General features: G+C 45.9%; 1 protein-coding gene across 1 annotated transcript in view; it reads right to left on the reverse strand.

The window, feature by feature from the left end:
- Positions 1–21,989, reverse strand: part of SELENON (selenoprotein N) — a 36,303-nt gene extending 14,314 nt beyond the window's left edge. Inside the window, exons 1-4 of the mRNA XM_079987781.1 lie at positions 21,652–21,989; positions 7,197–7,314; positions 917–1,047; positions 358–570 (exon numbers count right to left, since the gene is read on the reverse strand). Coding sequence (XP_079843907.1) covers positions 358–570; positions 917–1,047; positions 7,197–7,314; positions 21,652–21,870 — 681 coding nt within the window. The 5' untranslated portion in view covers positions 21,871–21,989. The remainder of the gene's footprint in view (positions 1–357; positions 571–916; positions 1,048–7,196; positions 7,315–21,651) is intronic.
- Positions 21,990–22,438: the final 449 nt, after the last annotated feature.

Below are 22,438 nucleotides of genomic sequence, written 5' to 3' on the forward strand. Positions count from 1 at the left end.
AGTCATCCGCCTGCCCCCTTTCCACCCTGCTTCTATTTTTATTTTTTTTGCCAAGCACCTAAAACTGAATGTGCACAAGTTAAATGTGTGAAAGTTGAGAGTTACCTGTATGTAAGTATATCTACACTGAATATAGTAATGGGCTCTCTTACTAGTCTGTGTCTTCACCACAGCTGAACGGTGTCCCACTTTTTACCATGCTATCTTATAGCTGCAGACGGCTTTTGGCCAAGCAATAAAGATTTAGATGGGATTGCAAGGAGGCCGTCTATGAAGCACTCTGAACACTCAAAACATTATCCATCGTTACTACTCCCTAGCCTTCAGATTGATGGCAATGATGAACACTTCGCCTACCTCTTTCCCCTTGGGGGCCGGAGGGTAGAAACGGTTGTTGGGAAGGTACCCAGTAAAGATGTTCAGCTCACTGGGAATCACCCACCAAGGATCAGCAAGTTCCAGTTTATTCTTTGGCGGAAGGAAGGCCTTGAATTGCTGGGCGAACATCAAGCTCAGAGGGGAAGCCGGAGCCGTCCAGTTGCGAAGCCCAGAAAGCGCAATGTGAGAAATCTGCAGAGCCAGAGAGACACGTTAGGAAGCAGCCCTGTGAAGCCTCTTCCACTTTAGGAGGCTGACGGATCACAAGACATTCAGATATTACACTATTACTCCATACTTAAGCTTTCTTAACCAAGGTTGCCTGAACAAAGCTATTACTAGAAGGAAAGACTGCCTAGCACTTTATTTTACGTTCCCAGTTACAGCAATATAATTGGAGCAAACGAAAAACAAGCACACATTTAATTCATTGACCTGATGGTTAAAACTGGACCAGCCTTCGTATCAATCCACTAATGCTTCTAGTTGATTGATCTACTGATTAAAACTTGCAGCGCTAATTAAATGTGATACTCACTCCAAGGAAACCGTCTTTGCTCTTTGTCATTGTGTCCATAAGCAAAGGCTGGAATTTTGCAATGATAGAAAGAGTCTCCCCATTGGGATCCAATATCTCTTCTTCCTCAATCCCAGTTACTGGAGCAATGCCTGAAAACAGATCAAGGGTTACAAGATTTATGTATGCATTTCATTAACATAGGACTCAGCTACATTGGCAAAGAAAAAGCGCTTTATGTGTATGTGCATTATAACACTGTGACACCAGATGGCGCTGTGGAGTTCTGTTTTTGCAAACCCGATTTCTCATACAAAGTTTACAACATGTTTAAATGAAATGCTTCTTCGATGTGTCTAGATCCATCCATAGTGTTATTATTAACATAACGTTATTGGTGACCTACGAATCCAATTGAAGAAGTAACCATCCAAATTACATTAAGAAAAAAAACACACTGCCACAGTGAAGCTATTATTGTACCTATTACAAATGCTGCAACATATTGCATTGAAAACTGCAAGTTCCACTATTTAAATTACTGAAAGAAAATACTATTTCCCCCAATGCATATAACAGTTTTCATGGTGGATTATTATACTGCAGCTTGTGACTTAAAATCATTATGTATTCTTAATATTAATGATTGCTTATAAAACTACAGCATAAAAAATAAATAAAAACATTCATTTGTATGCATACCACTGCTATGAAAATACAATTACTATATTAATTTAAATAGATACGCGAATAAGAAAAAGCTATACAAAAATTTTGCACAACTTTTAAAAACCCAGTATTACTTTAAACCTGGCACTGGCTTACTTGTGAGATCTCCTTGCTCCTTATATGCCTATTTGGCTACTTCAACTTTCAGAACTGACACTGCTGCAGGTGCTATATAATACTTTCCTCATTTGTAAGAAATCGATATTTCATTGTGGCAGAACCTACACTTTGGAACTCCCTGTCTAATGATATCAGGCTGGTCATCTTCACTTTACTCTTTTAGGCCCCTGCTAAAAACATTTCTGTTTAGAGGAGACTATTCAGGTATCTAGAATGCTGATGACTTTCTTAGTTTATTGCAAGTTTCAAATTTCTAAGCGTTTTCAGCAACTGTTGTACAGTAATTGTTTTTACTAGCAATTTTATTCCTTTCTTCTTTCTGTAAACTTCTTTGAGGTTTTTTATTTTTATAATCAAACGGTATATAAATTTTATGAAATAAATTAAATACCGTATTTTTCGCCCTATAGGACGCACTTTTTCCACTCCAAAAATGAAGGGGAAATCTGTGTGCATCCTATGAGGTGAATGCAGGCTTTCCCTGAAGCGTGGAGAGCGAGAGGGGTCGGTGCGCACCGACCCCTCTCGCTCTCCAGGCCATAGGAAGCTATCCGCAAGCCTGGGGAGCCCGCGGGAGTTCCCATCAGGAGTTCCCGACGGGCTCCCTAGGCTGCGGATAGCAGCCTGCTGCACGGAGCGCGCCAAAGCAGAGCGCCCCGCACTTCGGACAGACATCTGCAGCCTAGGGAGCCCTGCGGGAGTTCCTGCAGGGCTCCCTAGGCTGCAGGTAGCAGCCTGCTTGCCTGGAGCGCGGGGCGCGCTGAAGCAGAGCGCCCCACGCTTTGGGCAGATATCCGCGGCTGGGGGGGAAATAATTTTTTCCCTTTATTTCCCCCCCAAAAAAACTAGCTGCGTCCTATGGGCCAGTGCGTCCTATAGGGTGAAAAATATGGTAAGTTAAACCAAGTATTCCATATATAGTCAAACTTTCAGCGCATTTAAGTCTGCATATCCCCTACCAGTCTGTATGCCTCCTGCACTGTTTTCATTTCACTGTGATATGAACCAGCTTGGTTTTTCTACAACTCTATAATAAAGCAATAAGAAGAATTTATTATAATAATTATTATTATTACAGCACCCTTTATGACCATGCAAATTGGAATGAAGCATTCCAGAAAGAAATGGGCTCAATAAAAATATATTTTTACTTCCTCTGTCTCTTATCCCAGCTCTACGCATTCAGATATACTCTTGGTCCTGCAGAAAGCTGTAATTTCCCCTGCACTGCCTTTTCTGTGCTACCCCCAATGGAGTCAGATAGCAAACACTGAGAAGCTCTGCCTGAGAAGCTGAATTCATGTATGCATCTAATTGTAAAGCACAAAAAATTGTGAAGCATTGTACAACAACTGGAAACCACACAGGCCCTGCTAAAAGGTAAATAAAAGACACTTTAGGGAGGAAAGAAAAGAAAGTAAAAGCAAAATACAGTGGTACCTCGGGTTAAGAACTTAATTCGTTCTGGAGGTCCGTTCCTAACCTGAAACTGTTCTTAACCTGAAGCACCACTTTAACTAATGGGGCCTCCCGCTGCCGCTGCGCCACCATCATGTGATTTCTGTTCTCATCCTGAAGCCAAGTTCTTAACCTGAGGTACTATTTCTGGGTTAGCGGAGTCTGTAACCTGAAGCGTATGGAACCTGAAGCATCTGTAACCCGAGGTACCACTGTAAAAGGCAGGAAGGTTCCTTTCTCATAATTCTAGCTCTCAGGACTAGCCAATGAAGCCAGATGCCGGAAGATTCAGGACAGACAAACACAGCGCTTACTTAAACTGTGGAATTTTCTTTCCTGAGATGCGCTGATGGGGGCCACCTGCTTGGATGACTTCAAAAGAGAATCAGTCAAATTCACAGAGGGTAATGCTAATGGCTACTAGCCACAACGGCTACAAACTACCTCCTCTGTATGCCTTCTATTGAGGCTCACAAGGGGGAGAGTTGTAGATACATTCAGCTCCTGCTGGAGGGCTTCCCATGGAGACACCTGGTTGGCCACTGAGAGAACAGGATGCTGGACTAGATGGGCCATTGGCACCATCCAGCAGGGTCCTCCATATGTTCCTGTGAAGGAGAATCAACTGGCAGAAACCAGGGTGAATAGTTGTCAAGACAGTCAACGGAAGGGCCTTGCTTTCTTTGATGGTGGTAGTGGCTGTCTGGAGTCCAAGAGGGAAGGGACAGGATTTCAGCTAGGCCAGGCAGAACAATATAAACAGCCTTATTCTCCCCCTGCCCCTGCTGCACTCTAGAACGACTGGCCATTGAAAGACTGAGAGGATGGGTTTTTCTGTGTTACATAATGATAGAGACATGTTGAAGACATAAGCTGAACTGGTGTGGTTTTGTGGTGGTTGCACCAATGCTCGCCTGCATGCCTAGGTTGCAAGACGATGCAACCCACACGTCTTCATGAAGGTATCACGCTTCATGAAGGCCAAACACGCTCGGCCCACATTCCTACTACTAAGGTGTATTGTTGGCCCTAAGGCTGGGAAGGATGAAGAGCAAAACGAAGCATCCAGCTGAGCAGTTCTATCTCTGTGCAGCAGGAGGCACCAACAGACCGCCAGCAACTCCTTTGCATTCTGCTTTGAACAAGGCTCTTTCATTTCTTGTGCATGTTCTCAGCTTGAGTGTGCAACAGCACACATCGTTTTTGTGAGAGCGCTGCCGATCTGCTACATTTACCAAGTGGGCATGTCAAGGCTGTGACTGGCAAGGAGAGATCTGTGGGCAATCATACAGTCTAATTCCAGGCAGCCACTTTTCCTACCGCTGGCTGCAAGCAGGAGGAACCACTCTGTACCTGGCGGCTAAGTTTTTCAGCCTGGGGAGGGGGCAAACACTGTGGTGCCAGCCCCTGAGAAATTTGGCTGGGAAGAGCCTGATCTCCCAGGATGACTAAACTGGTTGCTGCTGTGTTGGGTCATGCCCACAGAACCACTGTTTCTGCTCTTTGTCTGACATGACAGCACAGGGGCAGAAATGTTTGTGCTCTTGCAAGCACAACAGGCAGCCAGCTGTGAGGACTGCAGAACCCACACTGGTGTCACAATCCCCTTTATCTGCTCTGCAGATGGGCAGGAAACAAGGGCTGCCTGAATCCCACTCCCCTCTGCGCTGGCTGTGAGAGCAATCGGGCGGGCTACCCAAGCGAGTGTCATCAAGCCCACAAGTAGCCAGCAGGTGGAAGCGCCGCAATTTCTGTATGCAAAAAGATTCCCGAGATTGCTTGCGTCTCGCCACCCGCCAGCTCTCTGGTCACATTACTGCAGAGCAGTATCTCTTGCATTCAGCTGCTCTGAATCCCCTTTAAGCCCCAGACAAAGCCAACACGTGCAGTTCTGCAAGTCCGACAATAGGAACCGCAGATTTAGAAAAATTGCCCTTTGTGAAAGAGGCGTCTGGTGCATAAGCCTTTCAAAAAACACAGAAAGCTTAGCAGCCTTTCGTTGTGTAAATCAGTCTAGGGCTTGAGCAAAGAGAATTAAGGCAAGAGCAGCTGTGTGCTGGGGGCAGCTAACACCCACCCCACCCGCCCGCCAAGAGATCTCCAGTTTTTATATGCTTATGATGTTTGTTTTCCCAAGAAAACACCAAGAGGCAGGTCATTTGCACGCCCAAGGGGGACTTCAAGATGGCACACTTTTCAAAACAGTCTCTGCAAAGACCTGAAACTCATTTGGGTCACCTGGCTGCTCTTGATGCTTAATGGAGCTGCACGGGTTGCTAGGAGGTCCCTGAGCAGCTGCTCCAGAAGAAACATGGAATGGCTGCTGCATTGCTATCAGCAGATGCTTTCAGGTAGTCATCAATGCTTCCTGGACATTGGGAGTCCCTTCAGATTATGCTGCTTAACAGTGCAAGCCTATGCATTTCTACCCAGAAGTTACACCCAGCTCAGCGAGGCTTCCTCCAAGCTTAGCGTACATAGGATTGCCGCCTAAGCCGTGCAAATAGCTATGGTACTCACACACAATGAAAGCAGAGCTTAGCTAAAGATACTGGGTTTTTTTTTTAAAAAAAATAGTTCCATTGGTTCCCAGAAAGAAAAACAAAACAACCTCCCCTTCTTGGTGACTTTTGGCATTCCTTTCCCCCAGATGTTGACTTATTCATCTATTGTTTTCAGTGGTACTTGTACTTACAGTGGCTACTGTAAGTAACATCATCCTGTTTAAGAAACGGTCACCGATTGGGATGGCTTTCTTATGTGACCAACATAGAAGGAACAGCAGCCAGATGAGGAAATGGTGTTGAATGAGACTCAAGACAGGAAGATGTACCTGCGTGGGGTATCCATGATAGCCCATGGCAGGGGTATCCATGATACCCCTGCCATGACATTTTAGCTCAAAATCAAAGGGGGAAATCGGGGACCGAGGAGGGGCTTGGGATGTGGCGAGAAGAGGTGATTGGGGTAGCCCAAGCAAGATGGGACCTGCCTTGGGACTACTGCAGGTTCCTCCAGGTCCTCAGCTGCAGTGGGGTTCTCTGCAGAGTCCCAAGCCTCTTCCGGGGGAAAGGTCATGGGTCAGATGGGATCCTGGCATATATATATCGTGAAAGGCACATATTTAAGGCTGACCTTTAAAATGCATGCACTTTAGTGGCATTTAGGTCCCTGGCAAAGATCTGTTCCTTTTTGCCTGGGCTTTTAATGATGAGAGATTAATGAGCAATTCTGTTTTATGCTGTCCCCCGCTGCGCAGGGTTTTATGATCCTGTGCTTGGGATTTTTCATCTATCTTATATGTTAATTGTTTTGCCTTTTTATGACACCATCGCTGTACGTGACGAGTTGCAAGCTGCCTTGGGGACCACGTAGTCATAGCACAGGTTAAGAATGCTTCTTAAAAGTAAAAAATAAAATAGCATTTTACCCATGCATAACTCTTACTAAGTGTTCATTTTCATTAGATGTTTGCTGCTCTTTTGCTATTGGAACCACCACTGGATGTGCCCTGTCTCTGGAAGCCTGGCCCTCTTCCCCTGGGGAGCTTTGATTTCGAACCCAAATTCACCAGCACTGGGAGACCTATAACAGCAGTTCCACGCCTGCCTAGGGAATCAGTGGTAACAAGAGAATGAGATGGTTTCAAATGCTTTTTGCTAACCTATTGGCATCTGGCTATTTTGAACTAAAACTCCCATCAGCCCCAGCTGACACAACTAGGGCTGATGGGCATTGTAGTCCAAAATAGCCAGAGGGGACCAGGTTAGGAAAGCCTGGTCTGGATTATTACTTCAGTTTTCCAGCTGGAAAAAAATGGCTGGAATGTCGTTGTCCTCTCCTCCGGGGATTAAGCAGACAATGAATGAGTGACAACCCTAATGCAAGAACTAGACAATCTGTGTTCAAGGACCATGATTTTGGTTTTGGGTTGTTGTTTTTTTAAAAAACAAGATGAACATGTATTTGTCTACTCAAAAAATTAGATGCCTACCAGTTAGCTTCTCTGCAATTGGTTTGAACTCCTCAGGACTGATGTACAGGTCATTGTTCGTATCCAGGGACGCAAACAGGAAAAGACCTTCGTTTCCCAAAGATTTCAGGGCTGTCTCCTGTTTGGGAAATAAGAGAGGTGTTGATATGCACAAGTTACAATGCAAGCCTAACCATGTCTACTCAGAAGCAGGTCCTGCTGAATTCATTGGATCTTACTGCCAGGTAAATGGAGTTAGGCATACAGCCTGAAATAATAATACATTTATTTACATGGCTCTGTGCAGAATTAAAATAAGAACTTCTATTTTTTTTAAAAAATGATATTTATTAAGATTTTCCATAAAATCTTTTTCCCAATAACATCTTTTCAGGACTTCCCCTCCCCTCCCCCTCCTGTATTCCAATTCTTACAAATAAACAAAAAAGAATTTCAACAAGTTCTTATCCCAAATTTAAACTTATTATCATTGACTCAATTTTAAAAATATTTTCCCATCCCCTAAAATCGACCTGTTCTCTTCTGCGAGTTCCCCCCTTTAATATGCAATACAGGTTACAATAGAAGAAAAATAAAATAATAATTTTACGCCCTTTGGATTCCAAATTTCCCTCCCCCCTTTCCCGGTTGCGTTCCCAATGTTCCTCGACGTCTGATATCTTCCTGGAGTTCCCACATCTCTCTAAACCATAGTCCTTTCCCAGTCATCTTTAGTTTCGAATGTCCAATCTTGGAAGGAGTCTGTCTCAAAAAAGGCCCATTTCTTCCATCCAGATTTTTATATCTAGGGGTGAAAGCTCCAATTTTATTCCTTTAAACCTGTCAAATCTGGATGTCCCAAATGTTCCCACTTCCAACTTTGTCCAGTTCTTATTATTTTTGTTGTTCTTGTTGATCTCACTCCTCCTTTTTTTTTCTTTTTCCCTGCTCTCCTGCACAAATGTTCCAATTCCAAAAGCTTCTAATTCCTCTGCAGAGGCTTGTTATTCAAGAACAAAACATTACGTCAAGTCCTTTTCATTCTTCAATAGATAAATCTATTGTCTCCTTTAGTGCGTAGACCTCTGTAGACAAAATAGTGTTCCATTTCTGCAGTTTCCCAGGAGATAGAAAGTTCTGGTCAAATTCCACGCCAACAATACTTGTAATGTCCCTCGGCTCCTCTAGGTGGATTGCAATAACTAAATTCCCTTCCAGATCACGTCCACCAGTCAAAATAACTTGTTATTCCTTGTTTATAACAATTTGTATCCAATTTATAACAAATGTAACCGGCAAAGTCCTCGTAACAAAGATCTCTATTTTATTTTTCCGCTTTGACAGCTCTTTGACAGCTGTCAAAACCTCTATTTCTCTTCTCCCGGCGCTCTCACAAATCGCTCCCAGGGTTCCGGGGGGGGGGGTTGCTTTTTAATTCAATTCCACCTTTCTCCTCCAGCTCAGTCTTATGATTTTCCCTCGCGAAGTTAATAACTTTGTCAAAATAGGGTTGCACTCGATCTTAGTTGTCAAATCCTTTGCTTTAACTCTTCTACAACGGGGGGGGGGGGCTGACTTCCTTTTTGCGCCTCCCCCGCTCGCTCCGAATTTTTTAAAAAAATTTATCCCCCTTTTTAGTCCAGGTTCCGATTACTCACGGGTTATTCTTTTAAGTCCAGATTTTCAATAGAAGAAGTCAGCGCTCTCCGTCGAATGGCATGCGGCTTCGCTCGGCAGGGGAAGCGAAGGACTCAAAGCACCCCCCCCTGTCACCCGCTCCGCAGCCTTTAAAAAGGCTCCTTCGCGGGTCGGGGGGCACAAAAGGTGACAGCCGAGTCACCATGTCCATGGGTTTCAGCGCCCATGGTTTTTGAGGGTCCCCGCGTCGCCGGTGCGGTAGGACCCAGCCCCTGCCGAGCAGGCTCCCTCCGGAGCTCGGAGGGAGTCCGCCATTCGGCGATGGTGCCAACCCGGAAGTCCAGCTAAAATAAGAACTTCTACCCGGGGGGGGGGGAGGCATATAATTTGAAACAATGAATATAAACTATATAATAAAATTAATATTTTAGCATACATAATTCAGAAGCTATTCAAATTAAATTAATTCAATTTAACTTAAAATATTTCAATTTAACTTATAACCTGAGCTTAGAGAACCACAAATCTGCTCTGGCACCTGTGAAACCCAATATCTCTGACATGTCTTTTGGGAGGCAGGAGAATGCTTCACTGGATAGGAATGTTGATATGCAGTAGCCCGTGCACAGCGGAATGATGAGGAATACGTGTACATACTCTTAATTGCTTTATTTACACTTCAAAGCTGGTAGATTACAGAAAAACATCTTGCCTCCTCATGCATCCTCTCTCCTCTGAAGCACGGAGAGAATCTCTGTGAGAGAACAGTGAAAAACAGGAAACCAGTGTACGTCACATCCAGTCTCCCTTTCCCGTGAGAAAATCCAACAGTACTCTGACTGGAATGTAAACATTGTCTTGTGACAAGCCTTTCGCTGCATAGTGAAGAGAGCAGAAACCAACATCCTCCCCCTTTCTGTGAACATCACTGGGCAGCGTGTTCGTACAATATCAGTACAAACCCAACTTCTGCACATAGGTACAGTGTTGATCCCTTGATACAATCTTGGACAATACATCAGCAGGAATTTCATTACCTGGCATATAGGACACCGTTACGAGTCCCTTCTGAATACGTTCCCTAGCATGTTGCAACTTCAATTGCAAGTGCTTCGTGCTTTGCTTACAACCTTCAGAATTCAGCAAAGCCAAACATGCTTTGTTGTCCTGGTAAACCTGGATTGGACATTTGACAGGAATTTTCATGTCTTTGCACAATTGTAACAACCATTCACAATCTTTGAGTGAATAAGACAGTGCATTCAGTTCAGCTTCACAAGTACTTAAGCTAACTGTTGTTTGCTTCTTGCATGACCAATCAAATAGACCCTGATTGTACATATAGCAAACTCCAGACGTACTTTTCCTGTCTGTTGTGTCACCTCCAAAACTTGCATCTGCAAATATCTCAAGACCACCAGACTTCTGATTGTTAAATCTCAGTCTGTAATGCATAGTGCCTTTCAAATACCGCGCTATGCGTTTCAGAGCTTTCCAATCCTTAACAGTAGGATTGTTGACTTGTCTGCTTAGCAAATTACAGCTAACAGCAATGTCTGGTCTTGAACATCTGGCAATGAAGTTTAGCTTGCCTAGCACACTTCTGTACAGTGTAGTGTCAGAAAATGCTTCTTCAGTATCATCTACCTGATAACCTGTTATCATCGGTGTGTCTACAGGGTTAGCATCCATCAGGTTTAGTTTGCCTAACACATCAGCAATTTTCCGTGACTGGTGTACTAGAATGTTACCATCTTGATCTCTCTCTATTTCCAGAGATAGGTAGTTGTTTACCTCACCAAGATCTTTCATGTCAAAGTGCTCTTTCAGTTGAGCTAGGGCGTTATTTACATTGTGACATCTTTCCAAAAGAATAATAAATCATCAACATAAAACAAACAATAGTTTCTTTTGCCCCTCCTCTTTGACAAATACACATGGATCAGCTTTCCCTTGCTTAAAACCTAGAGAAAACAATACTTCAGTGAGTTTTGTGTGCCAACACCGTGCACTTTGTTTGAGACCATAAAGGGACTTTTTCAGAGCACAAACAAATCCCTGTTTTACCTGTACGCCATCAGGTGGAAGCATATAAAGTGATTCATCTAGAGATCCGTACAGAAAAGCTGTATTCACATCATGGTGACTAATGTGTAGATTTTCCTCTGCAGCTAGCTTGAGCATAAGCCTAATGCTCTCATACCTTACTGTGGGTGAGTAGGTCTCGTGATAATCTTCACCTGGTACTTGTGCAAAACCTCTGGCTACCAATCTGGCTTTGTGTCTGACTATCTTGCCATTTTGATCAGTCTTCGCTTTGAAGACCCATTTGCTTCCAAGCAGTTTCATTCCTGGAACTACTGGAACAAGTTCCCATGTTTTGTTCCTTTCCAAGGAATCAAGCTCAGCCTTCATGGCATTTAACCATGGCTCAGCTTCCTTTGAATCCAAATCCTGGATTTCTTGGAAACTTGAAGGTTCAAATACCTTCTTGGAGCTTTTAATAGCTGTTACTGCTATCTTAGCAAACTCATCAGCAAATCTCTTTGGAGGTCTGCCTTTTGTTGCTCTTTGTGACCTGCGAATTAGCCTTAGGTCTTCAACACTCTCCTCTTCCTTCTTAGGAGAAAAGTGACCTATTGTGAACAATGGTTCTTCCAATTCCTGATCAGAGCTTTCAGAGGGTCGCATAGAGGCTTTCGCACTCTTGAAATCCTCTGAATCACCTGATTCAGTTTCAGACTCAGAATCAGAACCTTCATCAGTGGGTGTGGGTTGCTGTGGTTGCTTTTGACTATCCTCAGTCTCATCACTGTCATCAGGGTAACATTGGAAAATTCCCACATTCTCCCCCCACTTGGCATTGTACTCAACACTTCTTGTGAGCTTAATAGTCTTAGAGTCAGTCATCCTTATTCTGTAAGAACCTTTCTCATAACCTAAAAAGATACCATGCAAACCACGCTTGTCTAACTTGGAGTTTTGTGGTGAGTGGACCCACATGTCAGAACCAAAAATTCTCATGTGTTTGATGTATGGTTTCTTGCCAAACATCTTCTCATAGGGGGTACAACCAATCGCTGCGATTATAACTGTAAGTGAAACATGAGAGAGCTTCGGCCCAATAACTCTCTGGAAGATTTGCATCATGTAGCAAGGTTTTTAACCCTTGAAGCAATGTTTGATTTGCCCGTTCCGCAAGTCCATTCTGCCATGGCGAGCGAGGACTAGACAAATCGTGTTGAATTCCTTTCTCAGTCAGAAAAGCTTCAAACTGCTGAGAAGTGAATTCTCCCCCGCGATCTGTGAAAAGAGTCTTTACCTTCTTACCTTGCACATTTTCCAACCAAGCACAGAATTCCTTGAACCTAGGAAAAGCCTCTGATTTCTGCTTGAGATTGTACACATAAATATACCTGGAAAATGCATCAATGAGAACCATGAAGTACCTATTTCCTCCCAAAGAGGGCGCTAGTGGTCCAACCAAATCAGCATGAACAATTTGGTATGGTTCTGTAGCTTGCCTACTAGACACCTTACCTTTCGCAGCCATTTTCACCTTGTTTGCTGCGCATGCCTTGCACTTCTTGTGGTACCTGCAGGGTTTAATAGTCATACCTTCAACCAAGGCAGGCATTTTAGATACTGCCTCAAAATTCAAATGACAAAATTTTGGGTGAAAATCATGAATACATCCTACATGCAAACTTTTGTTAGAACCTGCAATGCAACAAGTGTCATCCTGCACAACATCATCATAATACAAAACATATAAACGATCAACATATTCAGCATACAATACATAATCATTTTTCTTTGTGATGATGCACCTTTTGTTCTTAAAGGAAACGTCAATATTCCGCTCATTCATCTGTCCAACACTGAGCAGATTATGTTTGGCATAAAGTACATTCTGTATCGATAAGCCCAAACTGTGAAGAACAACAGTTCCGTAGCCTTTACTGGGGATTGTGTGGTCATCCGCCTGGTGAATCGCACCTTCCTGTGGTGTAAAAGACACGAACAGTCGCTTATCGTTGCACATGTGGTGCGTTGCCGCCGAATCAACAACGAAGAAAGATCTAGACGTCTTCTGGACCTTTGCAACCTCTGGAGTGAAGCGTGAGACCATTGCCTTGTGCTGCGTTGTCCTGGACACCGCACCTTTGCCTTTGCTCTGGCCTCTTCCACGCGATGAGCTTTCGCTGCGCTGCTCTGTCTTGGCCCTGGGATATTTGCATTCCCTCTTCATATGGCCTTGACGTCCACACGAGTAGCATTTCACTGCCTTCAAAGCTTTGGCGCCATCTGGTAGTTCCACTGCACTCTGGGATGACGTCTGTGAAGACTCCCCCTTACCCATGCAGCTATCACCCTGGCGGTCTGCTTTATTCTGAATCATGGCAGTATCACAGGCTACTCTGAGCTGAGCATGTGGCTGATTGGTATCAGATTCCCCACTTGCATCAGCCAGCCTTCTGCAGCTAGCCATCATGACTCTGGCATTAGCCTTCTGTGTCATCTCTGCTGCATTAAATCAAGCTGCTTTATACAAGCTGTGTCTGTGCTGCGTTAAACAAGGTGCGTCTGTGTTTAACTGCAGCTGCTTCAAACCTCATTCCAAAAGCAATTTCAAAAGTGCTTTCGATTTCCCCCAGCATAGGAGCTTGTTCTTTTGAGCCTTTGCCTGTGCCCGGCAAAATGGCCTTAAAAGTTCAAAGTCCAGCCATAAAGCCATTAATTAGAAGCTGGCAGGCTGCCCGGAGCATGAGCAACATACCTTTCATCAATCATCTTGACGCGCAGAGCAGATACCGTCCGATCCGTCCCTCTGCATTCCGATCCTTTTGCCGGCATTCAGATGACTGCGTCTTTCTGGGCCCATAACCAGGAATGTTGAATTTGCAGAGTCCCAAGCACAGCGGAATGATGAGGAGTATGTGCCACATACTCTATATTACTTTATTTACACTTCAAAGCTGGTAGATTACAGAAAAACATCTTGCCTCTGCCTGAGCAGAGAAAGCATCCTCTCTCCTCTAAAGCACGGAGAGAACACAGTGAGAACAGTGAAAAACAGGAAACCAGTGTACGTCACATCCAGTCTCCTTTCCCGTGAGAAACTCCAACAGCAACTCTGAGTGTGGAATGTAAACATTGTCTTGTGACAAGCATTTCGCTGCACAGTGAAGAGAGCAGAAACCAACATCTATCCCACCCCCCACATACAAATTTTTTTAAAAAAACATTTTAAAAACACTCTGCCCCTCTGGCAGTAACAACAACTGTCCTAGTGAGGCCTGTCAGGCCCCGCCCCAGGCCAGGTAGTAAGTGGCAGGAAGGAGCAGGGCCCTCAGACACTCACTCAGGGGAGTCCTCCTGGGCAGCAGGCAGCAAGTCCTTGTGAGGCTTCAGGCCCCGCCCCAGGCCAGATGGTAAGTGGCAAGAGCAGGGCCCTCAAGCACTCACTCAGGGGAGTCCTGAGATCAGATCTCACAAGTTTGCTTTTAACTGTAAAGATTGGAGGAGGGTGCCCCCCAATTTTGAACAGAACAGATGTTGTTGGACTCTAGTTCCCATCAGCCCCAGCCAGCACTGCTAAAAGTCATGGATGATGGGAGCTGTAATCCAGAAACATCTTGAGGGTACCACACTGGCTACTCCTGGATTAAGTGGAAACAATTCAAGGATAGGCAAGAGCTGAGACTTGGTGGAATGGTTCTGCTTCCCTTCTCTCTCTCTGGAGAAAAGGTCTAGATAGGGCCTTGGTTGAATCCAACAGAGACTTCCTTACATTCTTCACTGCTTAGTTAGACTCTCTTTGGAGTAGGGATTGGTCTCCCTGCATGGTTGGGACCCAAACTGGCACATATGAATCACATTTGATTTTGCAAGAAGAAAAATATGAAAGTCTTTTCTTTCTTTTTCCTTAAGGAAAACCTACCTAAATGATCCACACCCCGTTTGTTAGTCAAGGAGCATCCCTGCCATGGAAATCACATCAGACTCACCCAAACTGTCAGGGAATTGTCCACAGGTAGCTGGCAGACCTGCAGATATTTTTGTTTGGCTCAGCGCTGGCCAGTGAACTGTGGAGCGTGATCTGCACTCCTCTGATAGCATGGACTCATATAACCAACCCCGTGCATGAACCGTAAAGGTTACAGTCACATTTCACGTTCCGAAACGCAACAGGAAGCAGCTCCAAATCCAAATTAAGGCTACGGACACACTGTGAATGTGGAAAGTGCAGTAGTTTGGGTGGATATTGAGACCACTTCAGGCTACTTGGGTTTCCAAGTGACGCTGACAGCAGAGCGGCAATTCCTGTATGGCAATAAAACATGACTGTCTAAAGTAGTAGAAGAAGAAGAGTTTGGATTTGATATCCCGCCTTTCACTCCCCTTCAGGAGTCTCAAAGCGGCTAACATTCTCCTTTCCCTTCCTCCCCCACAACAAACACTCTGTGAGGTGAGTGGGGCTGAGAGACTTCAGAGGAGTGTGACTAGCCCAAGGTCACCCAGCAGCTGCATGTGGAGGAGCGAAGACGCGAACCCGGTTCCCCAGATTACGAGTCTACCGCTCTTAACCACTACACCACACTGGCTCTCAAGTCACAGAACTGAGGAGTTGGGAGCAGTTGAAGCATGTGAAGATGCATGCGAACTGAAGTAACAGTGAAGCCAGCAATCCAGGAATCCCAGCCTTACATGTTTCAGTGCTGCCAGCTAAGCTCTCAGAGGAAGAGGAGTGCCCAGAGAGCCTTAAATTCCAGAGTACGGGTAGGAGGAACTTTTCCCAGTTCAAGGGTTGCATTCCCTTCTGGGCAGCCTTCCAGTGGGTAGGCCAAATGCAAAAATGGGTGGAGCACCGACTGCAAATTTTACCTTTGTACAGTAGGTTGGTTTCTACAAACACCAATCTCTAGCCTCCATCCAGGAAAGCAATAGGCATTACAATGGTACCTTGGTTTGCAAGCGCTTTGGATTACAACTGTTTTGGATTACAACCATGTCAAACCCGGAAGTGTGTGTCCCTTTTTTTTGGCTTACAACCCATTTTTTGGGGAGGCCTCATTGGCGCGCCTTGGATTACAACCTGTTTTGGTTTACAACCGGACCTCTGGAACGGATCATGGTTGTAAACCAAGGTACTACTGTATTGCAATCCAAGGACACATTCCTGTAAAGGCAAAAACACTCCAAAGGGGTGCAAAGCAGGGCTGGGGAGGGTTGTGGCTTGGGGAGAGTCTTAAAGTTCAGGTGGTGAGGCCTGGAAGGTTGTATTTGGCCCCTAGCGCTGAGGTCCCCCACCCTCATTCTAGAGGGAGCCCTGAAATGATGCAAGGCGAGGTGCTGCCGTTAAAGGAGGTGGGTTGATTTCGCACCTGGGCCACAATCCCGGCCTTGTGCCCTATGCCAATGAGAGTGCGTACCTGGAAGCCGCTATTTGGACTTTCTGCTGCAGAAAAGCCTCTAAGGGCAGCCCTCCTAGCTTCTTCACTCTTTGAACAGCAAATTAAGGTATGCTAAGGCAAAGATGTGGGTGGAGCTGTGGTCTAAACCACAAAGCCTAGGGCTTGCCGGTTTGGTCTGAGCTCCTGCCCCCCTAGCAGTTCGAAAGCATGTCAAAGTGTAAGTACCGGTAGTTAAATAGGTACTGCTCTGGTGGGAAGGTAAACGGTGTTTCTGTGCACTGCTCTGGTTCGCCAGAAGCAGCTTAGTCATGACTTGGAAGCTGTCTGCGGACAAACACTGGCTACCTCGGCCTATAGAGCGAGATGAGAGCGCAACCCCAGAGTTGTCCACGACTGGACCTAACGGTCAGGGGTACCTTTACCTTTACCTTTTTAAAGCAAGGAAGGCATCACCAATAAGAAGGTGTTGTTAATTGTATTTAGACTGCTGCCACATTATTTTCAGTGAACTGCTTCGAGCACAATGCATGTGTAGGAAACCTAATATATAAATGAACTGGCTGTGACTAGACGAACATGGTGAACTACCATTGCAAGTCAGACAGTTGACTCAGTATAGTCCATGCTGAGTAGCAGCAGTTCTCCAGAGTTTCACAGAGGAGTCTATTCAGAGATGATGGGGATTCTGGATGCTCTATCACTGAGCTATGCTCCTTTCTTGTAAAATCCTGGAAAACCTCCTGCACAGGAAGGTTTGTGATTAGCCAGACCCATTGGTCCATCTTGCTCTGCAGGGTTTCTGACTGGGGCCCTTCCTGGAGATAAATCTGGGTTCTTTTGCACTGTATGCAAAAGAAGTTCTCCTCAGAGTAGACCTATTGAAAACAATGGACCCATGTTAGTCATGTCTATTTATTTCAATGGGTTTACTCTGTGTAGCACTAGCATCAGATGCAACCCATGGGCTCTACCAATGAGCTTCCTCAACAACGAAGTATTTTCCATACCAAAACATTTCTTAATTCTTGAACTCAAGAAATCCAAGCTATACACTGACTTGGGCAAAGTGAAGATGGTTTGCATTCCCTGGGTCAGAAAAAGTGGAGAGTTTTAAGCACTGGGGAACATTCCTTCCCAACTCACCAAAAGCCTGGTGTAACCCTACAACAGCCCATCCCAGCTTCTTAGCGTTGAGCAGGACAAAATCCCTTACATTTAACATTCAGCTGGGCGGAATTCATTCAGAAATTTCTACTGCACAATCCACATTGACAGAAATGGGAGAGGTCATGTCATGCACTCCTAAAACATGGGGAGGCTGTAAAGTATTAAATAATAGTCACAGCTAACTTTCTTGCTCCAGCTTCCATAAGCCAGATCAGGGCGAAGTTCTCATTGCATTCTTTCAAGCTAAGCTCACTCCGATTGCAGTGGCGCAAAATTTTGCTTCATTTAGTCTGTTTTAAGGATATTAGAGACTCAGGCCAATCCCTTACATATAGCAAATGGGAGGGACTGCCAACACCAGCAAGCCCATTTCTAGGCTGATGAGGCACAGCCTTGGGTGGATTCATACAAGTTGCATTTCCGTTGGCTACTCTGCTCTCTTCCCTGCAGCCAAGGAGTCTCCTCCTCCCTGTGCAACGAGTCTCCTTCTCTCCGCAGTTCAAGCTGCAGTGATTCTGTGCTGCCTGTGACACCATTAGTGTTCCCACAGCTCCCAAACCCGTTTATTTTCCATCTGCCGCCTGCCAGCCTAAAAGGATGCTAATGCTGCCTGGAAGGTGCTGCTCTTGTCAGTTACCGTCAGGAAAGCACTCAAGTGTCTTGTAGGGCAGATCCAGGGCTGCACCAAGCAGACAAAAAGCAAAGACAAGCTGGCAAGGAACACAAAGCCTGGATTCAGAAGAAGCTGGAAGCCCAAGTTGGAGATGAAAGCCGAGCAGAGGGCCCAGACGACACTAGGTACCAGGGGCGAGGACATCTCTGGCAGTGGGTCAAGGCTATTGTCAGGTGCACTTCATGGTCAGTGGTGATGTGTAGAAGTATATAAAATTATGCATCACATGGAGAAAGTGGATAGAAAGAAGGGGTTTCCCCGCCCCCCCTCTCTCTTCTAACACTAGATCTCATGGATATCCAATGTTGGAAGATTCAGGACAGACAAAAGGAAGACTTCTTCAAGCAGCCCATAGTTAAAGGATGCAATATGCTCCCACAAGGAGCAATGATGACCACCAATGTGGGTGGCTTTAAAAGATTAGACAAATTCATGGAGGAGAAGACTATCAAAGGCTCCTAGCCATGATGACTATACTCTGCCTACACAGTTATAGGCACTGGCAGCAATACTTCTGAATACCAATGGCTGGAAAAAGCTGGAGGGTAGAGTGTTCTTGTGTCCAGGTCCCACAGGCATCTGGTTGGCCACTGTGAGAACATGATATTGGTCCAGATTGGGTTTTGACCTGATCCAGCAGGGTTCTTCTTATTGTTAGAATTCCTGCTCCATGATTGCAGTCATAGGATTTTTGTCCATCACATGACGGTGTATATTTGACTCCACAAAGTGGGAAGTGATGGAAACAGGATGTTTGAGTTACTGTGTTCAGTGAAGTGGGACTATTGTCCTTTGTTCTTTTTCTCTTTGCTGTCTGATGCTAGAGAGAGAGGGAGCCATGTTGCAGTGCTCTGTGTGTGTTTATATGTAAATAAAGTAGATTAGCCAAAATGCTGAGTTGCTGAGGTCTGTTACGCAAGTTGCGCAAACTCTGCGGATCCCTAAGTGTGCCGGTGTCGGTTGGCATCGGTCGCTGTGATGTTCGGGCAGAAGAAAGCTTTTGAAGCTCCCAAACGATCGACCAGGAGGGAGAGAACATGCCAGTTGGGCATGTGTCTCTGTCAGGGTCCTACTTGAGTGTAGGCTGAATTCCTGACACTTAGGTATGTTTTGTTCTTATGATGGTGGCAGGGAGGAGATGGGCCCACTCTCTGAGGAAAAGGGTCATAGAATCATAGAATTGTAGAGTTGGAAGGGACCCTGAGGATCATTTAGTCCAAACCCCTGCAATGAAGGAATATGCAGCTGTCTATACAGGGATTGAACTTGCAACCTTGGTATTATCAGCACCACACTCTAACCAACTGAGCATCTTGCCAAAGGGACCGCCCAAAACCTAGAGCTGGCCTTGATACCACATTGCTTCTGCTCATAGGAAGGAAACAAAAGAAAAGCATGGGAAAGGAAGCCTGGAGCTGAGAGAAACACCATCTCTCTTCTCCCAGACTGCACTGCCAAACATCAAAGAATACAGCAGCTCTTGCAGAAGCTGAAAATCTCTATTCTCCTCTGTAAGTACATTTCTTGCTCTGGCGGCTATTCTCCCTACTGACAGAGCAAGTGGCCACACTCTCTGGATTCATCTATATGGAAAATACATTGGCTTATTTATAACAGCATCACGGTCTCCTGCAAATAATCCTGGGATTTATCATTTGATAAAGATCCCAAGCACCCTCTCAGAACTCCCTAAGAGTTTGTGGGGATCAGCTAGGGGGAGACTGATAAAAACAGTTTACATTTGTAATATAGGCATGCCCAATATGATGGATAGGGAAGGAGAAAACTTGACTTCTCAGCTTGCACGTAAACAAACAGGACAGCAATTAGGGTATTAATCCGGCCTTGATCAGTCTACAAAAAAGCTTGCTAGGTGTACCTCATTCAAAGTGTTGAGGAAAAGAACCACCAGTAATGTTTCCCTGTTCACTTAAAAACAGTGCTTATCTGTCAAGAAGAATTATGGGATATCCTCACTCAGGAAGAGCTCTGTAGCAGCAGACTAAGAGCCCATCTAGTGAAGTATTCAGTTCCCACAGTGACCATCCCAGATGTCTATGGGAAGCCCTTGTGCAGGACATGAGCACCATAGCCCTCTCTCACTGCCATTCCCCAGTAACTCATATTCCGGATGCATACACACCATACATTTAAAGCACTTCTGAAGCACCCGCCCACCCACCCAAAAATAATCCTGTTAACTGTAGTTTACGCAAAAGAGCAGCATTTTCAAGCATCCTTCAGTTCCCAGGATTCTTGTAGCGTGTGCATGCACTTTAAATGTGCTTTGAAGTATGGTGTGCACACAGTCTCAGAGGCGTGCTGCCTCTGGCACTGGAGATCATAGAATTGTGGAGTTGGAAGGGACTCCAAGGGTCATCTAGTCCAACCCCTGCAATGCAGGAATCTCAACTGAAGCATCCATGACTTTTGTTTTCCTCGAATTCCTGGGCAGCGCCTGGCACTTCCCACTTGGAAATACTTACCGGTAAATCTAATTCTGCATCACACACCAGATACTCTAGGAAGCCCACAACCATGACAAGACGTCCCCCACCACAGCAACTGGCGTTCAGATATATAATGCCTACAAACACAGAGGTTTCTAGGTAGCTGTTAGAGCTAATAGCCCCAACAGACCTTTCATGAACATATCACACACACCCTGTTAACATCATCTAAGCCTGTAGCCATCATCAGATCTTGTGGCAACAAATCCCATAGTTTAACTATGTGCCACAGGGGCAGATATTGTGGTGCACCCCATATTATGTTAAGGTGCTACTGGTGTGCGATGCAGAACGAGATTTAAGTATTTTCAAGTGGGAAGTCCCAGAGCTACTGGAAGGAATTTTTTTATTTTGTCCCCATATTATGTTGTTCGACTACAACTCCCATCAGCTCCTACCAGCCACCATATCGGATGGGCTTGCGTTAGTGGGAGTTGTAGTTCAACATCTGGATTGTAAGGGGTGAATAAATTTGTGCCTGTGAATCTCCCACCATTGTGCTTCATTGGATGACTAGTGTTAGGGAAGATGAGCAATGACGGCGATCCCATCCCTGTGGCTGTTAATTGCCTACATTCATTAAATGCTACGCGAGGTATATTTACAGTGCAAGCGTATGCACGTCTACGCAGAAGTGAGCCCCGTGGGATTCAAGCGGACTTTCCCCCAAACTCATGCACGCACGATTGCAAACCTCAGGCTACCAGCCTATTCACTGGTATATCCCGCTGAAAAATCCCACACGGGACTTGGGAGAGGACGGCACGGTGAAGTTGCAATGCGATACACACTTTACTTGGAAGTCACGAGGCTTCCTTTCTGAACAGGCAGCTCTGAGGCTGCACTAGACGCAGATTGCAAAACAAAAAGGCTCCCCAAATGCAAAACAAAAGGCACCCCCGAAATGCCGTTTTTTGCCCGCCAACTTCTTAGCCGCACAAGACCAGCCCCGACCCCGCTCATTCTCCCCTTCGCTGCCCCCCAAGCAGCCCCGACTTCCCGCATCCCTCCCCGCAGGCGCCGCGCAAAGATTTCTCCGTCCCCCGCGGCGAGGCTCCCTCCGCCGGTACCTGCCGCCGGGCCACCTCCGAGTCCCGATAGTACTTCGCGGCCAGCAGGGCCGCCACCAGCGCCAAGGCAAGGCCCAGCCGGGGCAAACGCGGCGGGGGAAGGCGCCGGGAACTACCGCCGCCGGCCTCGCGCTCGGCCTCGCCGGGCGCCGTTTCTGGCGGAGCGCAGGGCGGCGAGGCGTCGGGGGGCCTGGGGCGCCCCTCTTCTCCCCCGGCCATCGCCCGCCGCCACGGCCGCTTCCGAGGCCCCGTTTCCCTGGCTCGCTCCCGCCTCGCGTAGCCTCGCCTGGCTGAGGAGGCGCCAGAGAGGCAGAGCCGCGGCCCGCTCGGCCCACAGACTGCAATGTCTCCCTGGCGTGCGTTGTTGCCTCGCTGCTTCTCCGAATAATAATAATAATAGCAATGTTGGTTTATGGAGAGTTAAAGGGGCTCCAGGTGAAACCGTCCTCCCACATAGGAGATGTACTGATACAAGGGGGCGGGGGAAATCATCATTATTACAGTACTGTACTTCTATTAATGGTTATGCATCGCAAACGTGCGTAGGTCCGTCTGCCCAACAGTATTACTTCCTATTATTCCTCTGTCAATACCACGCCTTGTGTGTGGGCCGTTTTGGCAACCCAAGAATCCCCGCCTGGAGCATTAGAAGGTTGCTGTCAGTATGTATGGTGCATAGGACTATAATGCAATCGTATGCACGTCTGCTACTCGGAAGTAAGCCTTACTGATGCTCAAGGGGGCTTACTCCCAAGTACGTGTGCACAGCAAGGGCTTGCAACCTTTT

This window comes from Podarcis cretensis (assembly GCF_951804945.1).
Source record: "Podarcis cretensis genome assembly, chromosome: 8".
Classification (NCBI taxonomy): domain Eukaryota; kingdom Metazoa; phylum Chordata; class Lepidosauria; order Squamata; family Lacertidae; genus Podarcis; species Podarcis cretensis.